The sequence below is a fragment of the Nicotiana tabacum genome, chromosome 8 (assembly GCF_000715075.1).
Source record: "Nicotiana tabacum cultivar K326 chromosome 8, ASM71507v2, whole genome shotgun sequence".
Classification (NCBI taxonomy): Eukaryota; Viridiplantae; Streptophyta; class Magnoliopsida; order Solanales; family Solanaceae; genus Nicotiana; species Nicotiana tabacum.
The window spans coordinates 15,698,629-15,722,213 of NC_134087.1; the positions used below are offsets into that span (position 1 = coordinate 15,698,629).

At 37.4% G+C, this 23,585-nt stretch overlaps 2 protein-coding genes across 6 annotated transcripts; one reads left to right on the top strand and one right to left on the bottom strand.

Annotated features, from left to right (window-relative positions):
• Nucleotides 1-215: 215 nt before the first annotated feature.
• LOC107768550 (protein NPG1) lies at nucleotides 216-17,665 on the top strand. 5 transcript variants are annotated; one of them, XM_075219018.1, is made up of 7 exons: nucleotides 216-311; nucleotides 8,880-8,940; nucleotides 10,954-11,145; nucleotides 11,879-12,134; nucleotides 12,232-13,442; nucleotides 14,057-14,204; nucleotides 17,145-17,665. In XM_075219018.1, the coding sequence occupies exons 3-7, from the start codon at nucleotides 10,972-10,974 to the stop codon at nucleotides 17,462-17,464; spliced, it is 2,109 nt and encodes a 702-aa protein (XP_075075119.1). In that variant the 5' UTR covers nucleotides 216-311; nucleotides 8,880-8,940; nucleotides 10,954-10,971; the 3' UTR covers nucleotides 17,465-17,665. The 5 variants fall into 5 exon arrangements, with proteins under 5 accessions (XP_075075119.1, XP_016443163.1, XP_075075116.1 ...); XM_016587677.2 differs by lacking the exon at nucleotides 8,880-8,940 and having other exon boundaries at nucleotides 233-311; nucleotides 10,945-11,145; XM_075219015.1 differs by lacking the exon at nucleotides 216-311 and having other exon boundaries at nucleotides 8,812-8,940.
• A 768-nt stretch (nucleotides 17,666-18,433) lies between these two features.
• On the bottom strand, nucleotides 18,434-19,363 carry LOC107768553 (protein DOG1-like 3). The gene has a single exon (XM_016587679.2). It carries the CDS (start codon nucleotides 19,315-19,317, stop codon nucleotides 18,550-18,552), a length of 768 nt encoding a protein of 255 aa, XP_016443165.1. The 5' UTR covers nucleotides 19,318-19,363; the 3' UTR covers nucleotides 18,434-18,549.
• Nucleotides 19,364-23,585: the final 4,222 nt, after the last annotated feature.

Genomic DNA, 23,585 nt, shown 5'->3' on the forward strand with positions numbered 1-23,585 from the left:
TTAAATAATTGGATATATAATTAGAGGAATATTACTAATATATTAATAATTTTAGTGTTATTAATTATTGATAGTGAGTATCATTAATTATTAGTTAAGTTTTTAAAAAAAAAAACAAACAAAATAAAGGGAAAAAAAAAGGATAGTGCACGTGACCTACCCATAAAGTGGGTACAAAAAAAGGAATACAAAGGGCTTAATGCCCTCAACAAAATAGAGTCATTCTGTTTGCAAACGCAGGCCTGCGAAACGGAGGCAGCCACGCACGAAAAATTCTAGGTTCTTTACCAGTCACGAATTTTTGAACTCAGGTATATAAAATTCCCTATTGTTAATTACCGTACACTAGTAATAGGTAAGAATTGAATAGTCAATTCCATTCTTTCTCTATATCAACAATAAATTTCATATTTAGGTGTGAAACTTTAAAATTGATTAAAATGCACTGGTTGATGTATAATCGATTGTTTGACTGGTGTCAATTAGACTGGGGTCTATGTATTGGCTCGAGAAGTTTTGAGGTGAGTTGATATAACACTTTACTAAAGTGGTTTAACTCACAAAAGCACGCACACAAGGTGTTTGATGAATTGCATAAAAGAGTTAATATATATCTAATTGGAGTAGTAAGTACCTATTAGCTTAGAATTATTTTCTAGCTAAAGATTAGATGATTATATCGATATATGTGCATAAATTTCAGATTTTTATGTTATTCTTATATGCCATCTTTATGTTGAAAATTCATGAAGGATCAAGAACCTTTATAAATACTTTTGAATGTTTGTTCCATTCTTATGTCATGCCTTACATTTAAGGATACCAATATGAGTATGTATAAAAGATTTAGACTTGCAAAGTCACAAGAAGAAGTTTTAGAAAGAAAAGATTTTTGGGGGTATCCTTTATTTTGAGAAGGGGTCATCGTCCAGGCCTAGGGTCCTGACCAAGGCGTTGGCTTCCTGAAATTACTTGTGCCAAAGTAGGGAGCACATGAGCCGAGGATCTCGTTGTTGAGAATTTACTTAGTCATGCTAAGATATGAGACATGAGCGCTGAGAACCATGAAGTGAGTGGCACCTCGTGGATTGGGCTTATTCGATCAGGTTGGGATCGAACCCGTGCCGATCATACGGTGACTGAGACTGAATTAAGTCAGGATAGTTGGAACTCCCCAAGTATAAAGTGAAGTATATTTTTTTTAAGAAAGAAAAAGAAAAAAATTTCTTTTGGAATATTCAAAAACTGCTATTATGCAATTATTTAGAATTATTCTTATAAGCTTTATATTTTACATGCATTTAGAACCTTTGCTCATAATGTATTTGTTATTAAAGTTTCGCCCCTGTTGTTGAGACTCACTGAGTATAATGGATGGTACTGAAGTTCTCTTTTGGGAACCTACGTTGGTCTGCGGTACAACGTAGGAACCGGATTTGCAGGCGAGCAGGCTACGAGTTAGGACTTCCTTCTCTTCCAGTGCTATTGGTGAGCTCCGCTTTTGTTCGTGGAGTATTCCTTAGAGTCATCTTTATTTAGTTATTTCTTTGTTACTTAGAGAACTGGCCAGGAAATCTCATGTCTTGTGCAGTGCGTCAGTTTATCAGTAGAGGCTTCAGATGTTTTTTTATAATAACTTAGCATAAATTTAGTAGTTATTACGAATAAATTTTTGGAGTGGATTTATTTAAATATTTAAATTAATCAAAAGTATTTGGTTGGAGTATTGCCTTGTTGCATATAAAGTTTGGAGTTATAATATATTTGATAAGCAGAGATGGTTCGCTCGGTCATGTTTAGTGATCGAGTGTCGGTCCCGGCTTGTTCAGAAAATGGGTCGTGACAAACTTGGTATCAGAGCCTCATGTTTATGGAGTCCTAGGGATCTATGAAGCCGTGTTAGTAGGGTCTTGTTTATAGGTATGAAGCGCGCCATACTTATAAATAGGAGGCTACAGGCATTTAGGAAAAATCTCATTTTTTCATACTTTAGATCGTGCAGTAGATCCTACCTCTAAAAGATTATCTAATATATTCGTTTTTCCAAAACTCGCAGAAATGGCTCGTACTCGCAACTCTGACACCGACGCTCAGGATGCTGCTCAAGAAACTATTGCTATCATTGTGGCTCAAGGTAGAACTAAGAAGGTTTTAACTCAGAAAATGAAGGGTAGATCCACAAAAGTGGTCCAAGTACCCCGAGTTGAACGTGAAGAAGGGGTGGATAATGATGAGCAAGTACCTCAGGATCCAGTACCGCCCCCAACAGTAGCTCCGGCTCAGGCAACTATATCTCCCATGGTGGGTCAGATGTTTAATGTTGTCAACAGTGCTATGGAGATGTTTAAAGCCTTTATGGCCAACCAGAACGAGAGAAGAGATGAGATTCCACCTCAATCAAATAGACAGAACAATTCTGAGTCCTCAAAAGTGAATGAAAGCATGGTTCTATAGTTGATGAAGATCCGATGTTGTGGTTGGAGGGTGCCAAGAAAGCCCTCCGAGTGATGAAAGCATTTGATGATGAAGCTGTGGAGCTAGCTGCTTACCAGCTTAGAGATATGGTCGGTGCTTGGTTTGAGATGTGGGAAAAGAAAAGAGATGAAGATGATGGTCCGCCTACTTGGGAAGAATTTGAAGAGGCCTTCATAACTAACTTTATCCCAGAAGAGGATAGGGAAGCTGAGGCTACAGAGTTCGAACAGCTCAAGCAAGGGAATAAAAGTGTGCAAGAGTACTACATGGAATTCATAAGGTTAGCTAAGCATGCTCCTCACATGGTTAAGACAGAAAAAGCAAAGATTCGCAGGTTTGTTGGCGGTTTAGCTTACCATATTAAGGATACAACATCAGCTGCAGCAGTAGGGATGACATCCTTCTCCTCTGTTGTGGGATTTGCCAAGCACTTAGAAAAAGACACATAACTAAGGAGAGAAGAAAAAGAGCATAACAAGAAAGCCCAGACAACGGGCAGGTTTAACGGTACATCCAGTGGAGGTGGAAGGGATTCCTCTAATAAGGAGTCATTAGCACCAGCTTAGTCCAGTCATCAGTCAGGTGGTGGGTCTTCCTTCAAACGTACTCAGAGTTATGGAAATTAGTCTCGCCGGAATATCAGAATTTTAGGACATCATCCTCACATAGACAGAGTCATGCCGAGCAACATTCACACCAACAAGGTCTTTGTGGAACATGTAAGGGGAAACATTCAGGTCAGTGCAAGCTCGGGTTTCATGGTTGCTACCATTGTGGAGACATTGGTCATATAAAGGCCAACTACCCAAAGTTGCGATGTAATTTCAGTGGTGGATCAACTCGTCCTTCCAGTTCCTCAGCTACTGCACACCACCTCAGGCTCATGGTTTTCATAATCAGACCGGGCATAGAGCAGGCAGATGTGCAGACCGAGTTACTCAGGGAGGGGGACAACCACGTTTGTTTGCTACACTTGATCGTCAGAGTGTAGAAGCATCTGCAGAAGTTATTACAGGTACACTTTTAGTCTGCTCACATAATGCTTATGCCATAATGGATCCAGGTTCAACGTTTTCATATGTGACTCCATACTTTGCAATTAACCTCGGACTAGAACCTGAACAACTTAGTGAGTCATTCCTAGTATCTACTCCAGTTGGCGAGTCAGTAAAAGTCACCAGAGTCTATAGAGGTTGTATAGTTTCAGTCCAAAGTTGCAACACCAAAGCCGATCTCATAGAGTTAGAAATGGTGGATTTTGATGTGATCATGGGTATGGACTGGTTGTCTTCCTGCTATGCCATCGTAGATTGTCATGCCAAGATAGTCAGGTTCCAATTTCCAAATGAAGAAGTCTTAGAGTGGAAGGGTAGTTCAACATCGCTTGTAGGTAAGTTTATTTCTTATCTTAAGGCGCAACGAATGATCGGTAAGGGGTGTCTCGCCTATTTGGCTCACATTATTAATCTAGAATCAGAACCACCAGCTCTTCAGTCAGTGCTAGTTGTTCGAGAATTTCTAGAAGTTTTCCCAGATGATATTCCCGGACTTCCTCCTGAAAGAATCATAGACTTCGACATTGATCTCATGCCAGACACTTGGCCCATATCTATACCTCCTTATAGGATGGCTCCAGCAGAACTTAATGAGTTGAGAGAACAATTGAAAGACCTTCTTGACAAGGGTTTCATCAGATCGAGTGTTTCACCGTGGGGTGTCCCAGTCCTGTTTATCAAGAAGAAAGATGGGTCTCTCAGAATGTGTGTCAACTATCGGCAGCTGAATAAAGTTGCCATTAAGAACAAGTACCCACTGTCAAGAATTGATGATTTATTTGATCAATTCCAGGGTACCAAGTACTTTTCAAAAATAGACTTGAGGTCGGGGTACCATCAGTTGAGAATCAGAAAAGAGGATATATCTAAAACAATCTTTAGAACTCGCTACGGGCACTATGAATTTCTAGTAATGTCCTTCGGGTTGACAAATGCTCCAGCTGCATTCATAGACCTCATGAACAGAGTTTTCAAGACATTCCTGGATACCTTTATTATTGTGTTTATAGACGATATTTTGGTGTACTCTAAGAGCAAGGAAGATCATGCAGAACACCTCAAAATAGCCTTACAAACCTTGAAGGAGAATGAGCTTTATGTTAAGTTTTCAAAATGTGAGTTCTGGTTGCAGTCAATGGCATTATTAGGCCACGTGGTATCTAGTAAAGGAATAAAAGTAGATCCTCAGAAGACAGAAGCAGTCAAGAACTAGCCTAGGCCGACAACGCCAACCGAAATCAGGAGTTTCTTGGGGTTAGCCGGCTACTATAGAAGGTTTGTAGAGGGGTTTTCCTCACTTGCAGCTCCATTAACTAAGTTAACTCAGAAAGCAGTTAAGTTCCAATGGTCAGACGCTTGTGAGCAGAGTTTCCAAGAGTTAAAGAAGAGGCTGACCACTACACCTGTGTTAACCTTGCCGACAGGTTCGGGTGGGTTCACAGTGTATTGTGATGCCTCCAGAGTGGGCCTTGGTTGTGTTCTTATGCAAAATGGAAAAGTTATTGCTTATGCTTCCAGGCAGTTAAAGAATCATGAAAAGAACTACCCCACACACGACTTGGAGCTTGCAGCAGTGGTGTTTGCATTAAAAATATGGCGACACTACCTTTATGGTGAGCATTCTGAAGTGTTTACAGATCACAAAAGCCTCCAGTACATTTTCAAGCAAAAAGAACTAAATTTGAGACAGAGAAGGTGGCTCGAGCTATTGAAAGATTATGACATCAATATCCTTTATCACCCGGGTAAAGCTAATGTGGTAGCAAATGCACTTAGTAGGAAGTCAATGGGTGTCTTGGCCCATCTTGCAGTACAAAGGCGATCTTTGGGTCGAGAAATTCAAAAACTAGCAAATGATGGAATTAGATTGGATGAGACCGAAGAAAGAGATATAATTGTTTATGCCTTAGAGCAATCCTCCCTTGTTGCACATGTTAAGGCTAAGCAAGATGAAGATCTGTACTTAGTGAAATTAAAAGAAGGAGTCAGAAGCAAAGAAATCACTACTTTCACTCTAGGAAGTGACGAAGTTTTGAAGTTGAATGATCGATTATGTGTGCCTGATGTAGATGGTCTTAGGAAGGCCATAATAGAGGAAGCTAACAGTTTGAGGTACTTTATCCACCCAGGGGCTACCAAAATGTATCTAGATTTGAAAGAGTTGTATTGGTGGAAAGGCATGAAGAAACAAGTAGCAGACATGTGGCTAAATGTTTGAATTTCCAGCAAGTCAAAGCCGAGCATCAGAGGCCTAGCTTAAGATATAGAGATACCACAGTAGAAGTGGGAGATGATTAATATGGATTTTGTAGTAGGTCTACCTCGCACGTACCGTAAACATGATTCAATTTGGGTTATTGTAGACTGACTGACAAAGTCCGCGCATTTCCTACCAGTAAAGACGACAGATTCCGCAGAGCAGTATGCGCAGTTGTACATCAAAGAAATAGTCTGATTGCATGGTACTCCAGTTTCAATCATATCTGATAGAGGCCCTCAGTTCACAACGCATTTTTGGTAGACATTTCAGAAGAGATTAGGTACCAAGGTCAATTTAAGCACCGCTTTCCATCCACAGACCGATGGCCAGGTAGAAAGGACCATTCAGACTCTCGAAGATATGTTGCGTGCGTGTGTTATAGATTTTGTAGGTAATTGGGATGATCACTTGCCACTTATAGAATTTGCTTACAATAACAGCTATCAGGCCAGCATTGGTATGGCTCCTTATAAAGCGTTGTATGGGCGGAGATGTAGGTCTCCAGTGGGTCGGTTTGAACCAGCAGAGGTGTTGTTGATTGGTCCAGAGTTTGTTTGTGAGGCCTTGGAGAATGTTCAGCTAATTGGAGAAAACCTTAAAGCGGCTCAGAGTCGTCAAAAGTCTTATTCTGACAAGAGGCATCGTGAGTTAGAGTTCATGGTTGGTGATAAGGTGTTTTTGAAAGTTTCACCAATGAAAGGAGTTATGAGGTTTGGTAAACTTAGCCCTAGATTTATCGTACCTTATGAAATTCTAAAAAAGAAAGGAAACATGGCTTATAAGCTAGCGCTACCCGTTGAGTTGTCCTCTGTTCATCCTGTCTTTCATGTGTCTATGCTTAGAAAGTACATTCATGATGAGTCGCATATAATACCTGGTGATACCATAGAAATTAAAGAAGGCTTGACTTATGAAGAGGTACCTATAGAAATTCTCGATAGGCAAGTAAGAAAGTTGAGAACAAAAAATTTAGCATCGGTAAAAGTTTTGTGGAATAATCATGATTCAAAAGAGGTTACGTGGGAGGTCGAGGAAGATATGAGAAAGAAATATTCATATTTATTTGAGGAAAAAGGTATATGAACCTAAGTTTGGTTTGACATTTATATTTCATTTATTATATACAAGTTAGCAAGTGTTTCTGCCATTCCTAGATTATACTTAGTTGTTGTAATAATTTAGTGTCATGCCAGAGTATATTTAATTCATTAAAATTATTTAGTTTTTGTAAAGTGTTGTGCTTTAGAATTTGGTTGGTTATTATGGTACCTCCTTGCCGGAGTGTGTGTAACTAGTTTATGAGTTGTGTATAGTGCCTATGAATGGCCTGTTATGATGTATTGGGTTGTTGTTGGGATATTTGTGGTATTTGTGACAGGGATATTTTTGGATAGTCCAATTTACAAGGGAAACTCTGCTGAAATTTTTGAAAATTTAGGGAGTTAGCCAAAATTTTGAGTCCCTTGGAAGAGTGAATAGTGTTAAGAAAACTTAAGAGGTTCAAGTACTTAATGAATGATTGTTAGCTTAATAATAAGGTCTTAGCAACATTCGGGGACGAATGTTTTTAAGGAGGGAAGATTGTAACACTCCACAAATATATAAAAGTTTCAAGATATATATATATATATATATATATATATATATATATATATATATATATAGACACACACACACACTTTTACATGTTTATTTACGCGGGAATATTAATAATTTTAGTGTTATTAATTATTGATAGTGGGTATCATTAATTATTAGTTAAGTTTTTTTTATGAAAAAAAACAAACAAAATAAAGGAAAAAAAAGGATAGTGCACATGACCTACCCATAAAGTGTGTACAAAAAAAGGAATACAAAGGGCTTAATGCCCTGAACAAAATAGAGTCAATTTGTTTTCAAACGCAGGCCTGCGGAACGAAGGCAGCCACTCACGGAAAATTCTAGGTTCTTTACAAGTCACGAATTCTTGAACTCAGGTATATAAATTCTCTATTGTTAATTATCGTACAGTAGTAATAGGTAAGAATTGAATAGTCAATTTCATTCTTTCTCTATATCAACAATAAATTTCATGTTTAGGTGTGAAACTTTAAAATTGATTAAAATGCACTGGTTGTTGTAAAATCGATTGTTTGACTGGTGTCAATTAGACTGAGGTCTACGTATTGGCTCGAGAAGTTTTGAGGTGAGTTGATATAACACTTTACTGAAGTGGTTTAACTCACAAAAGCACGCGCACAAGGTGTTTGAAGAATTGCATAAAAGAGTTAATATATATTTAATTGGAGTAGTAAGTACCTATTAGCTTAGAATTATTTTCTAGCTAAAGTTTAGATGATTATTTGGATATATGTGCATAAATTTCAGATTTTTATGTTATTCTTATATGCCATCTTCTTGTTGAAAATTCATGAAGGATCAAGAACCTTTATAAATACTTTTGAATGTTTATTCATTCTTATGTCATGCCTTATATTTAAGGATAGCAGTATGAGTATGTATAAAAGATTTAGACTTGCAAAGTCACAAGAAGAAGTTTTAGAAAGAAAAGATTTTTGGGAGTATCCTTTATTCTGAGAAGGGGGCATCGTCCAGGCCTAGGGTCCTTACCAAGGCGTTGACTTCCTGAAACTACTTGTGCCAAAGTAGGAGCACACGAGCCGAGGGTCTCGTTGCTGAGAATTTACTTAGCCATGCTAAGGTATGAGACATGAGCGCTGAGAACCATGAAGCGAGTGGCACATCGTGGATTGGGCCTATTCGATCAGGTTGGGATCGAACCTGTGCCGATCACACGGTGACTGCGACAGAATTAAGTCAGAATAGTTGGAACTCCCAAAGTATAAAGTGAAGTATATTTTTTTTAAGAAAGAAAAAGAAAAAAATTCTTTTAGAATATTCAAAAACTGCTATTATGCAATTATTTAGAATTATTCTTATAAGCTTTATGTTTTACATGCATTTAGAACCTTTGCTCATAATGTATTTGTTATTAAAGTTTCGCCCCCTGTTATTGACACTCACTAAGTACAATGGATGGTACTGACGTTCTCTTTTGGGAACCTACGTTGGTTTGCGGTACAACATAGGAACCGGATTTGCAGGCGAGCAGGCTACGAGTTAGGACTTCCTTCTCTTCCAGTGCTATTGGTGAGCTCCGCTTTTATTCGTGGAGTATTCCTTAGAGTCATCTTTATTTAGTTATTTCTTTGTTACTTAGAGAACTGACCAGGAAATCTCATGTCTTGAGCAGTGCGTCAGTTTATCAGTAGAGACTTCATAGACATAGTCAATGGGTTAAGATTCTGATATTTTTTTATAATAACTTAGCATAAATTTAGTAGTTATTACGAATAAAATTTTGGAGTTGATTTATTTAAATATTTAAATTAATCAAAAGTATTTGGTTGGAGTATTGCCTTGTTGCATATAAAGTTTGGAGTTATAATAGATTTGATAAGCAGAGATAGTTCGTTCGATCATGTTTAGTGATCGAGTGTCGGTCCCGACTTGTTTAGAAAATGGGTCGTGACAGTTGCGAGGGAATATCTCCTCTAACTTCAAAAAAGCTAAACTCCACAAGAGCTGGGAGAAGTTTAGCAGACAATAATTGATCTGATCCATTGTTAACAAAAGATAAAAAAGAAGTTCAGAATCTTAGAGTGGAGACTCTACGTGGTAAATATAGGCTCGCAAGGAATGCAGCCAGGCTAAGGCACTGTATCCATCATTTGTGTTTTCTTTGCAGGTTCATTACTCTATATTTGCTGAATCAAGCACTTTAATAATGGTTCCGATATTAATATTCTCCTATTCCGCTATACACTTTTGGTCATACATCTACAAATTTAATGGGAGCTTCTATGGTGTCATGCCGAGAACTACTTTGATATTCTAATTTAAGTGGTTTGACCAGGTAGAACTAAAGTTAGTAGTTGAAAAGTCCAATATATCCTTAGTTTTATATATATTGACCTAAAGCACACATGTGGAAACTCATTCTCTTCTAATACATAGAAATATATGAAGGGGTAATTCTGTTTTGAATCTACAATTAATTAATATTGGATATACAATTTTCAGTTGCTACAATTTAAAGTGTTTGCGCCAGCCAGATAATGGTAAGCAATCCAAAAATAGAAAACTGAAAGAAGAAGAAATTACATGAAGTAATATAAGAATAATTAACTGGGCAAGGTATAATAAATTACAAAAAATGCATATTGCTTAAGATTTATCACTTAATTATGATAAATTAATATATATGCTTGGCTCAATTTATTATTTGAAGGGGAGCATTGGCGTAACCGGTAAAGTTGCTACTATATGACTAAGAGGTTACAGACTCGAGCCGTGGAAACAATATAATAAACTCTTGTTGTCCGACCCTTTCCCAAATCTTGCGGGAGCTTAGTGCATTGAACTACTTTTTAGTACAGTTTATCATTTAATAATATAAAAAAATTGTGCATAAAATTAGTGGGATAAGTTTTTTCGAAATCTTGCCGGCGGTAAGTACAAAACTCCCAAATGTAGAGGAATATAAAACCTGGACCGTTTGTACTTATATTTGTTTTTAGGATATTCCGAATCATAAGTCAAAACTCAACAACGCTGTCACCATTCTACTTCTTCTTCTTTCTTCTTCTTGTCCTCCTCTTTCTCTTTCCCTCTCCCTTTCTGATCCAGAAAATATTTTGACCCATTTTGGCTCTACAAATAATAAACCTATAATACCATTCATCTGCCACCGAAATCCACAACATTTGAGGTAATAGCCCTTCCCTTTTAATCTTATTTTGAAATTCTCTATTGCTTTGATTTTTCAAGATTCAATTTTCATACCTCTCACAGTTTTGGTTATTTCAATGCATAGAATTGTGATTGAAAAATGATATTTTGAGGTGAATGGTCGCCAAAGTTTATGTTTTTTCTTTCTTTCTTTGCATTCTGTTGCATCCTCTTTTATGTGTGTGTGTGTGTGTTTTATAAAAATGATGGATCTTTTCACCAATTGGGTAGTTAATATGTAGCTTGTTGTATATATTAATATCAAGAACGAAACTGGGCAAAGGCTTTGCACATTTTCTTGAAGCTATAGAAGCTAAGGGATCAAAGTTCATTGTTAATCATGTTTTTTTTTTCCAAATGTAGTGAGCATAGAAAGTGAGGGGGTTAGAGATGTCTGGAAACGAATCAGCAGAATTAGGGCAGGTTGATGTTGATCCATCAGCCAGGCAAGTTTGTGCAAATGGGATTTGCATGCAAACAACCGTTGTTGAAGCAAAACTTGATGAAGGAAATATTCAAGAGGCTGAATCTGCATTGCGTGATGGTTTATCCCTCAATTTTGAGGTCAGTGTTTCCCAAAGTTTATGTCTTTTTTTCCTTTGCATGCCTACTGCATCTTATTTTTCGTGTAACAAACTCATAGTGATAAGTTAGGAGAGAATGTTTCCTTCAATTAGATTCATGATCGCCCGCGGAATTCTTTTGTGGTGGCTTAAATGTTTGTAGGAATTCATCGATTGTGAGTTTGAGAGTCAAGTCACATTAATTTTTTAGACTTCAAGTGATAATTCTTGAAAATACCCAGTCTCGAGTTGTGAGTTTATATTATTATGTTGTATGCTTTCCATCAATTATAGGCTGCCTTACTTAAAGTCTCTGCGAGTTGTGAGTTTTCTCATCTGTTATCATTTGGTGATGCTTTAGGTTTCAGGTGAAAGTCTATGTTCAATTACCTTGCATTAAAGGAATTACAGACTTCGATTGAATAAGCAAAATACATAGTGGCTTCTTGTCTAGAAAAAAGAAATTAAGGACTTTAAACCTTTTTTTGTTTTGACAGGATTAGTATTGGTCGGATTGTATTTAAAATTAGGATTCAGGTCCAATTTGCATGTAAATTTGAAATGCTTGTTGACGTCAATGTATTTTATCTTATTTTCCTGAAAGCACTTTAAGTTGTGTTAATTTATAAATGTTTTTTTTCTACTTCCTTTATCTCTCCCTTCTGATTGTCATCAGCATGAACTTAAAGGTTTGAAGGCATGCGTTTGTTGATGATTCATTATTTTGATTGCAGGAAGCACGAGCTCTACTTGGAAGATTGGAATATCAAAGAGGAAATGTGGAAGGTGCTCTTAGGGTGTTTGATGGTATTGATCTCCAATCAGCCATACAGAGAATGCAGCCTTCTGTTACTGAGAAACAGCCTTCTAAAAAGGGCCGCACTCGCAGCGTTGAGTCTGTGCCGGGCGTCTCACAGCATGCTGCTGGTCTGGTCCTCGAGGCCATATATTTGAAAGCAAAGTCCCTTCAGAAGCTTGGGAGACTGACTGGTACAAGGCAATTTCAATAGTTTATCCAAGATAATGAATAATTGCTATTTCTTTGATTTGATTATTTACTGACCTTTCTTTGGTTGGGAATTTGCAGAGGCTGCTCGGGAGTGTCAAAGTGTGCTTGATGCTGTAGAGAAGATATTCGATAATGGAATACCTGATGTACTTGTAGAGAATAAGCTGCAAGAAACCGTCAGCCATGCTGTTGAGCTCCTTCCAGAACTATGGAAGCAAACTGGTTGCTATTCTGAAGCAATGACTGCCTACCGCCGTGCCCTCTTAAGCCAATGGAATCTCGATAATGACTGCTGTGCAAGGATTCAAAAAGCTTTTGCTGTGTTTTTGCTTTATAGTGGGGTTGAGGTATGCCCACCAAGCTTAGCTGTGCAAATTGACGGTTCTTATGTACCTAGGAACAATCTGGAAGAAGCAATCTTGCTGCTTATGATTCTAATGAGAAAAGTTTACCTTGGTAAGATCAAATGGGACCCTTCAGTTTTAGAGCACCTTACATTTGCTCTGTCTGTATGCAGTCAAACCTCTGTTTTAGCTAAGCAACTTGAAGAGGTAATGCCAGGGGTACTTAACAGGATTGACCGATGGCGAGCTTTGGCTCTTTGTTATAGTGCGGCCGGACAGAACAAAACGTCCTTAAGTCTGCTGAGGAAGTCTCTGCATAAGGATGAAGAACCTGATGACATTCTCTCATTGTTGCTGGCCGCTAAAATTTGCTCTGAGGAGGTCTTTCTTGCTGCTGAGGGAGTGAAGTATGCACAGAGGGCAATAACTAATGCACAGGGTTCAAATGAACACTTGAAAGGTGTTGGTCTCCGCATGTTAGGTCTTTGTTTGGGGAAGCAGGCTAAAGTTGCAACCTCTGACTTTGAGAGATCACGTCTTCAATCTGAGGCTTTGAAATCTTTAGATGGTGCAATGGCTTTAGAGAACGAAAATTCAGATTTGATGTTTGAGTTAGGTGTTCAATATGCAGAGCACCGTAATCTGGATGCAGCTTTGGGCTATGCAAAAAAGTATCTTGATACAACAGGAGGATCTGCTCTAAGAGGTTGGAGACTGCTTGCTTTAGTTCTGTCTGCTCAACAACGCTATACAGAGGCTGAAGTAGTTACTGATGCGGCCTTAGAGGAGACTGTAAAGTGGGATCAAGGACCTCTGCTAAGAATGAAAGCTAAGCTAAAAATATCCCAGTCGCGGCACATGGATGCAGTTGAAACTTATCGTTATCTCCTTGCACTGGTTCAAGCTCAAAGGAAATCTTATGGACCATTCAGAAATGCACCTCAGGTTAGATTTTATTTTCTAGTAACTGTATCAGAAACATAGATGTATATCTCAGATTTTCCTTTTCGCTTCCCACCACCAGATGCCCCATAGTAGTCTGCATTTAGAACTCAGAACTGGGATAGAAGTAACCACAGTTCAATGAGATTCTGATTCTGAAATTCAATAGTTACAATTTCAAAACCAGTTTTGACTCACCCTTCTCCCCTCTGCCCGCCCCCGCTCTCCCCAGAATTAAGAAACAAATTAAATCATTTTACTTGGCTCCTGACTCTCTTGTTAATAGTTGTAATTGCATTCTCAAACAAAAGGATAGTTGTATTTGGGTCTATTGAGGTGCACGAGCGGTTTGGGTGAGTTATCAAACAGTGAGATTGGATGTGTGCATATTTCTTTCTATTGTTTATTCTAATGATCTTACAAATGAAGAGAAGAATACATATTAAGAAAGCCCATTTTACATTTGCCTGTAGTTGTTGTGTGACTTGCTTTGGTGCCGCACCGCTGAAAACTTTTTAACTTCTATTATGAAAGAATAGAAGATGCTTGCCATATATGCTATGTTTCTGGTTCTGTCTTCATTAAATTCATTTTCTTTTTGTACGTATCTATTACAGGCGGAGGAAGATAACGTAAATGAATATGAAGTTTGGCATGGCCTGGCAAACTTGTACTCTAGCCTTTCACATTGGAAGGATGCAGAGACATGTTTGGAGAAAGCTAGAGCTCTTATCGAGTATTCAGCAGACACTTTGCATACAGAAGGCAAGATTATGAACTTGATTTATAATGACAGATCCAGCTATTTTTTAGTTTATTAATTGACTTTCTTTCTTCGTTTTCTTTACTTGATATCAAATTCATTAAAAGTAAAAAAGGTGATTGCAACTAAGACTAAGGTGTTGGCCTAACATGGTTGTGAGTAACCCAAATAGGACTTGGAAAATTACCTCATTCATGCAATCTTGACTCATGTAGGTAATCTTAATATAGAAATGGCAAAATATTGCATGTTGAAGTGTTGGATCTGCTTATCGTTGGCGGGTTCAAATAAAGTAGCATTTGTTACATTCGAATTAGAATTTAGCTTTTCCCTTTTTTTGCACCTTTCGCCTGACCTGGGAGAAACCCTCCTAACAGTTTTAAGACAATGCTTCTTGTGTGATCTACATTGCATTAGATTTTTTATGTATCATTTACATTAGTATACATTTTATATGTTATTTTAAATAATTGTAGTTTAGTTGTAGGAGTAGTAATAACAGGAGAATTGAGAAAGAGCATGGTGATTGTTTATTTTGTACCTTGTGAAGTTCAAGCATGTTTCTCTTCCTCCTTTAGCATTATGCGCCCCTTCAATGTTTTTACAGCTGTTATCTGAGAATTTTCTGAAATACTAATTTTGATGTTGCATATTTGATCTTAACAACAACCCAGTATAATCTCACTTAGTGGGGTCTGGGAAGGGTAGTATGTACGCAGACCTTACCCCTACCATGGGGTAAAGAGGCTGTTTCCAAATAGACCCCCGGCATCCTTCCCTCCAAGAGCTTCCCACCTTGCTCTTGGGGAGACTCGAACTCACAACCTCTTGGTTGGAAGTGAAGGTTGCTTACCATCAGAGCAACCCCTCTTGTCTATATTTAATCTTAATACAAGCCTTCCAAAGAGATGTAAAATTTTAGAGTTTGAAACATGGGATAGATTCCAGGTACTTTTACATTTAGATCTTGTGCTTCTTCTTTTTTTCGATTTTTTTGTTTTTTTTTGTTTTTAAGGAAGCAAAAGATTCACATAGGTAAAACCAACTAGTTAGGATTAAGGCTTAGTCGTGTTGGTATACCTACACTAGGTCTGGTATTCACTTGAAGTCTTTTTAATTTGTTTAAATATTTTATATGTCCATAAAAATGTAGAGAATCTAGTTAAACCCCTAGTAGTATTGGATGGAGACGAGTCTAAATAGAGCGAGTGTATGGCATCCATTGTGCCATCAAATTTTTGTAAAGAGTAATTAAGAGTTTAATCAGTCACTTCATTTTATGGTATTACAAAATCAACATGAAGCTCTACCATTCTAAGCTTTTCTGATTCATTTGCTTTCTGGTTATGAGAAGTTCTTAATAGACACAGTTCAAAACTACTTAATTTGTTTCTATAAATGATTGGTATAGGAACAAAAATGACACCTACTGAGTACAATCCTTCTTATTACTTATTTTGTCACATACGCATCTGAAGCATTTTGAGGATCTTGTAAACTAGCTTCATGATGTCCCTTGCCCTACAAAGACGTCTCTGTGTTTGGATAGGAGGGGAACAATGATATAGTTTGAAAACGCTACCAGCTCTTTTGCTATTTGATGTAGGGGGTAGAGAATGTTCAAAGAAGTAAAATTCCTCAACTGCAGAGACCAAATTTTTTGTTCTGTCTTGAACATCTAAAAGTATAGGCCCATCTTCTTTGACAAATTCTCTCCAAGATGAAGAAAGAAAACTAAATAATTCTCTTACATTTACCCTTCTTTTATTTCTTTTCCTTTCCCTTCTCTCTGATCATCAGGAGCCGATGTACCACTATAGTTACGGATTCAGTTGAACGTATAACTTTCGAAGCGGAGCATAAATTAATGTGTAAAACTTCTCTAAGATTGCAATAGATAGTAGACATGAATCCATAACTTTAAAACTATAATAGGTTTAATGTTAAAAACTTTAAAGGTTGAACCCATAGATTTTAAATCCTGGATCCGCCTTTGTTGATCATTGCATTCTCCCCCTCTACGAACAGAGAGGTGCTAGTCTTTTGAGTGTGAAGTTGTAGAAAAATTGTTAGATACTTCAAGCCCCAGGGGCCTTCTTTTTTCTCTGGGAATACAGTTTACATGGGAGTAACAAGATGTCTGTATTGCTTGAATATTGTTCTAATTTAACATTCAACTCATCATAGTGTAATAGGCGGTGAAAGTAGAATGTGTTGGAACACTAGTTGAGATGCGTACAAGCTGCTCTAGACACCACTGGTACCAAGAAAAGTAGAAATGGGCTGGAACTAAAGTTGGAAAACAAGAAGAGTGGAGAAACTTTTGAACACTATGTTGTCTATGGATTTGTTTTTGTCTATATTAGTGCGCTTGTAGTTGTATTTATCATTTCTAAGAAAACGATGACAAGTTTGGTGATTGTTTGGCATCATTGACAGCAATAAGTTGACATTGAAAAGAGGCAATTTCACCAACAAAAAAAAAGGACAGCCCGGTGTACTAAGCTCCCGCTGTACGCGGAATCTGGGGAAGGGCTGGACCACAAGGGTCTGTCATACGCAACCTTATCTTACATTTCTGTAAGAGGTTGTTTCTACGGCTCGAAGCCGTGACCTCTTGGTCACATGGCAGCAACTTTACCAGTTACGCAAAGGCTCCCCTTCTACCAACAAAAAAAAAATAGTACTTATTATTAATAAAAGACAATTTCACCAATAAAATTCTTCTGTATTGTGGTTATGGAGATTTAGATTGTAATTATTAGAGCTGTAGTCTAATACAGAGTAACCTTACCAAGTTATGAGGTATGATAAGGCTGCTTGCATACATATCAGCTGCAGTTTTGTCTTCGATACCTAAAAGCTTCCTTCTTAACGAAAGGGAAAAAGATAAGCAGAGTAGATTAAACTTCTACTGATTCATCTATTTCAATTTGTTTCAGGTGTGATGCTTGAAAAACGGGGAGAAAATGACAAAGCGTTGGCTGCTTATGTAAATGCACTATTAGTAGAGCCTAATCATGTGCAATGCAAGATCTTGCTTGGTGCTTTATTGTCTAAAATGGGGTCGAAGATGTTGCCGTTGGCAAGAGCATTATTCTCCGATGCATTGAAGATCGAACCTACCAATCGCGTAGCTTGGTACCACTTGGGATTGGTTCACAGAGACGATGGACGGGTAGCTGATGCTGCTGATTGTTTCCAGGCAGCTTCCATGCTTGAAGAGTCTGATCCCATTGAAAGTTTCAGTTCCATCATTTGAACATTTCCAACCATATAAAGGTCAAATGCTTATTCTTTGATTCTTTTATTTATACTGGTTTTGGTTACAATGTCCAAAATCATCCTTAGATAACATACAATTGGTAGGATTTTTTTTGGAATAACTTCTCCCTCAATGTTTAAAGAAGTTTAGATTAATTGTACTATACTATCATTTTAGATTAATGTTGGAATTCTTTGATCATCCCTCAAAGTAGAGTTGCTTCTAGCTTTGCTCAACTACTAAACGGTTTGAAGACAATATCAATTATGCTGCATTTCATTCCATCTCAGTCCATCAATGTAGCCCTTCGGACACGGGTTCGACTGACCTAGAGGGTGTTTGGCTAAACTTATAAGCTAGTCAAACTGGCTTATAAGCACTTTTTGGCTTATCTGCGCGTTTGATAAAATTAAAAGTGCTTATAAGTTAAGTACTTATAAGCCAAAAGCCATAAGTTGGTCTCCCCCAACTTATCAAATTTTAGCTTATAAGCACTTTAAGTTTGACCAAAATATTTACTATTATATCCCTAAAATACTTCTTTTTAAAACAAAACTCTTCGTATACCTAGTTCTTCAGCTGCATATTATTAATTTCAGTACTTTTATCCAAACACGTAACTGCTTATTTTTTAAATCAGCTTTAGCACTTAAAAGTGCTTTCAGCACCTAATGCTTATCAGCTACTCTAAATCAGCTAAGCCAAACGAGCTCCTAATAACTTTTGTCCAAATCCTGTATTTATTTTTAAAAATTATTAAATTATGTGCAAATTATTAATTTAGAACCTAGTAATTAAAAAAAATAGAGTATTAATCCCATAAATTTTAAATTTTGGCTCCGTCTCTGTACCAATGGCCTTCCAACTAGTTGGTGCACAAGTTTTAGAAGTCTTTTTTTCTTTTCTTTTTTAACTCACTGCTCAGTCAACAGGAGAAGGGAGGAATACATATTTGGAGTACTGGTAGGTGCGAAACTATAATTAAAACATCAAACAAAAAGTATCCTAAACTAGTACAAAACAAATTAAACAAGCCCATCAAACTACACCATACCTCATACATATTTTTCTGTTTAATTAAATTAGTTGGTACTATCATGCTCTCTCTTCTTGCCCCATTGTTGGAGACAAAGCCTAATCTTCTTAGCTGCTGCCAAGTATTCCACAGCTTGATCAGGTTCAAGTATAACCACAATCTCTTTCAATGTCTTCATCCTCAATTCATCAGCTTCCTCCATTATAGCCGCCATGTATTTGTTATGTTTATCCAACGGTTCATCTGCATTCTCACACACTACATCATCATCTCCATCGTCTTTCTTCTTCTTCGACTTGCTAATAAGCGGCTGGTCTATTATCGCTTCTTGTAAACTAGCCAATCTTGATGAAAGCTTCCCTTCTTCTCGAATCGTCTTGCTCTGCAACTCGTCCACCATATTCATTTGCTCTGCTGTAAACTTAGGGAGTTCACCATTTGCTGTAATACCCTGAAGGAACTGAGTGATATGAGACTCGATTTCCATACCGCAGAAGAGAGCGTAAATCAAACGTATGAATGAAGATGGTCTGCACCCGCCGATCCATAGGACTGAGTTCTCTAATGGGGTGCACGAGGTGGGTGCAAAGAATGGTGATACGTCCTTTTGTGCTAAGCGACTACGGTTATTACTGTAGTCTTGGAAATGGTTTATAATCTTTTCAATGAGTTGAGTTTGTTTATGTTCATCTTTTGGGCTGTTTGCTGCAGCTGCTTGTTCAAGTTCCCTTAGTTCTTCATGTTGAAGATTCATCCAAGATTCGTATAAGCTTTCTTGCTCGTTGTTTCTATCGTTCTTGTTTGAACTTTCCATTTTCTAACGAGTTTATTTCACGGATATGTTTGTATATTCATGCCGTAATATATAAGGCTCGAATTAATTACCAGAAAAGGGACAAAAAAACCTGAAGAATAATGACAAGAAGCAACTAGACTATCATTTTTTGTCACGCAATTGGGATATTTTGCTGAATTGGTGCAAACTTCAACAGTCGTGTTTTGTCGTCATGCAAGAGAAGATAAATCTTGATTTATTTCTTTTCCCGTCTTTATCTAAACTTGTTTCTTTTCTTGCAAATCCAATCTCGCACCATCACTCGGCCATCACCGTATTTTTCGTGTCGAATCCAGATTGTGATATTAGTTGTAAGGCTCAATTAGTCTAAAGTTACTATTAATATAATATAATATTATCCGCTTTAGATCAAGCCCGCACGATTTTTTTTCATAAAATCACATATTATAAAGAGATGTCTATCTTATACAGCAACTTTTAATTTTTCAGTTTGAGTAAATACAATTTTTTTATATTGTATCTTAAAATATTGAATCTGTTTAATATATATATATATATATATATATCAAGGATGGTATATATGAATTTTACTCTGATCGTCTTATTAGAATTTCTTGCTCCAACGAACCCATTAATGTCGTGGCCTTATAATGACCAAACAAAAAAGACTGTTACAAAATAAAGACTATAAAGTAAATTAACCAAAGACAAGTATAGAGAGACTAATATATTATTCAACTTCAAACATAGACACACACACACACACATATATATATATATATAGAAAAGAAGTATTTGCGAGACTTTTCAGGAAATAACTGCAAGGCTTTGCAAAAAGTAGCTGGAGGCTTTTCTTGAGTTGTTTGTAAGTTGTCTGCATGAGCTACTCGCAACTAGTGTTTAATAAGAAGTTGTTGCAAGTCATTTCATAGAGTTACTTGCAACCTGTCTGCATCAACTGCTTATAGATAGACTTCAGTGGAGTACTAAATGGACAATCTTCTTCGTAAAGATTATTTATAGCGGAGTATTAAATAAACATTCACAATATAATATATTCATCACACTCCTCCGTTGGATGTTCATTATTAAGTGCCTCGTTAAAACCATACTAGGAAAAACCCTACGGAAAAAAATTCTAGTGAAAGAAAAAAAGTACACATATTTAGTAATACGCATTGTTAGCTGCCTCATTAAAAACCTTAAAAGAAAGATCTCGTGGAAACAATCTTAGTAAAGAAAAAAGATTACATCGCGTATTTTACTCCCGTTGATGAAAATCTTGTTTCAAATATTTGAGTCTCCGCATTCCAATCTTGTATACCATCTTCTCAAAAGTTGAAGTTGGTAAAAGTTTAGTGAATAAATTTGTCGGATTGTCACTTGGACGAATTTGTGGCACATCGAGATTATCATTCTTCTGTAGATCATATGTGAAAAATAACTTTGGTGAAATGTGTTTCGTTCTATCTCCTTTTATGAATCTTCCATTTAATTGGCTTATACATGCAACACTGTTTTCGTATAAAATTGTGGGTCTTTTATCACATTTCAAGCCACATTTTTCACAAATAAAATGAATCACTGATCTCAACTAAACGCATTGTTTACTTGCTTCATGAATATCTATTATCTCGGTGTAATGACCCGACCGATCCTTTTGAGCTCTAGCGTGTCATTAAACAGTTTGAGACCTTGAGTAGCTTCACTTCATGTATTATAACTTGTACGTGTGGTCGGAATTGAATTTAGGAGAAGTTTGTAGTTGATTCAGGTGGAAAATTCTCATTTCGGAAACTTTAAGTTGGAAGAGTTGACCAAGGTTTGACTTTCGGGTAAACGACCTCGGAATTGGGATTTGAAGGTTCCAATAGGTTCGTATGATGATTTCAAACTTGGGTGTATGTTCGGGTTAAGTATCGGGTCACCGGGGAGCATTTCGGCGCCTATTATGGAAAGTTAGCATTTTGGAAGAAATTTGGGTTGAAGTGTATTTTTATCTTATCAATGATCGCTTGGGATTCGGAGCTTGAAAATAGCTCTGTATGATGATTCTGGTCTTAGGAGCGCATCCGGGCGTGAATTTGGAGGTTTGTAGGTCATTTCGGTGTCATTTGGCGAAAGTTGGAAATTGAATATTTTTGGGAACTTTGATCGGGAGTGGACTTTTTGATATCGGGTTCGTATTCCGTTTCCAAAAGTTGGAATAGGTTCGTAATGTCAAATGTGACTTGTGTGCAAAAATTGAAGTCAATCGGATGTGATTTGATAGGTTTGGGCATCGGATGTGAAAGTTAGAAGTTCAATAGTTCATTAGGCTTGAATCGGTGCGCAATTTGCAGTTTTGATATTGTTTCGTATGATTTGACGCCTCGAGCAGGTCCGTATTATATTTTGAAACTGGTTGGTGTGATTGGACGGGGTCCGAAGGGCCTCGGGTGTGTTTCGAGATGGTTTCAGACCAAGTTTGGATGAATGACTGTTGCTGGTTTGCTGGTGTTGGTTTTGTTATTCGCGAACGCGGAGGGAGAGACGCCGCGAAGAAGGAATTTGGACTGGGGCCTTTTGTTCTTCGCGCTCGTGATATGGAGGTCGCGTTCGCGAAGCGTTGGGCAGTGGTGCTTCGTGTTCGCGAGCCCTATCTCGCGTTCACATAGAGGAACTGAAGGGCATGAGCTGGTTGTGCTTCACGAACGCGAGGGACTTGCCGCATTCGCGAAGGAGGTCGGCCTGGACAGTGCGATTTTATAAACGGGAGTTTGGCCATTTTCATTTCATTTCCTCCATGGGAGTCCACCTTGGAGCGATTTTGGAGCATCATTTTCAGCGCCAATCACAAGATAAGTGATTCTCACTTATTTCAAGTTAAATACAGGGTTTATATATTGATTTAAAAATAGAAATTAGTAAAAATTTGAGACTTTGAAGAAAAATCTAGAAATTGATATTTTTGAATTTTGACTACGAAATTGGGCATAGAATTGAGAATAAATCATATATTTGAGGTTGTAGCGTTATGAGTAAAGGTTATCTTCAAAAAAATTCGGAATCCGGGCACGTAGGTCCGAGGGTTTTTATTGACTTTTCGAGTGGAGTTAGGAATCATTATAAGTTGTTAAATTGTAAGCATTGGAGTATATTTTGATTAATTTGCACATTATTTGACTAGTTTTGGAACGACGGGCATCGTTTTGAGTTGTTAGAGAGGCTTTAGAGTCGGTTATAGAAATTAGGAGCGAGGTAAGTCTCCTGTCTAACTTTGTGAGGGGGAAACTACCCCTAGGTGATGTAATTGTTATGTTCTACTAATTGTAGGTGCTACTTACGCACGAGGTGACGAGAGTCCGTAAGTAGCTAAAGCATGTTATGTCCGGGTAGACTTAGGATTTTGTCATGCAATATTTGAATTACTTGAACTTATTCTGCTGGCTTAGTTAATTGAAATTATAATTGAACTTGATTTAGAAATTACATATATCTTAGACCAAGCCTTATCACTTTGAGTTGTTAGAAAAATATTTGAGAAATGGAAAAAGTTATGCTCATGTACTGAATTGTAAGCGCGTGTCTAGTAATTCGGGAATGCCTTCCCTTCTTGTGGAGCGGGCCGAACGCATCAGCAGTATATAGATGCATTTATGGTTCGTGCCGCACAACCCTCAGCAATATACACATTATTTTGGATCGGGCCGAATGACCTCGACAGAACCGTGCGTTATATCACTAGCAGTTCGAATATTCACAAGATAAACCTTTCACTGATGCCTAGCATTTTATGGTGTTTCTTATTTATTTGTTACTGACACTTGGCATTTTTGTTTTTGAGATATTAAGGTAGAATACAAAATCGAGAAATTTATGCTCTAAAAGGATTAATTGGAACATTATGTTACAGATTTATTCCACTATTGTTGTGCGCTTCATACCTGTTATGAATTATTATTTATTTATTTGGACCTCTAGTAAGTGTTGATGTCGACCCCTTGTTACTACTTCTCCGCATTTAGGCTAGATACTTACTGAGTACGCATTGATTTATGTATTAATGTTGTACTTCTGCACTAAATGTGCAGGATTTGACAGGTCACTTGTTGATCATTTTGGTGCATAGGCGCATCTGTTGAGGAGACTTTATGTGAGCTGCAATTCAGGTTACGCATCGCAGCCTGCCGAATTTCCCATTGTACCATTTATTTTACCCTATCTTATTTACATTTTGGATAGATGTTGTATTATTATTGTACTTCTTAAAAAATGCGCATGCATTTATGACACCGGGTTTTGGG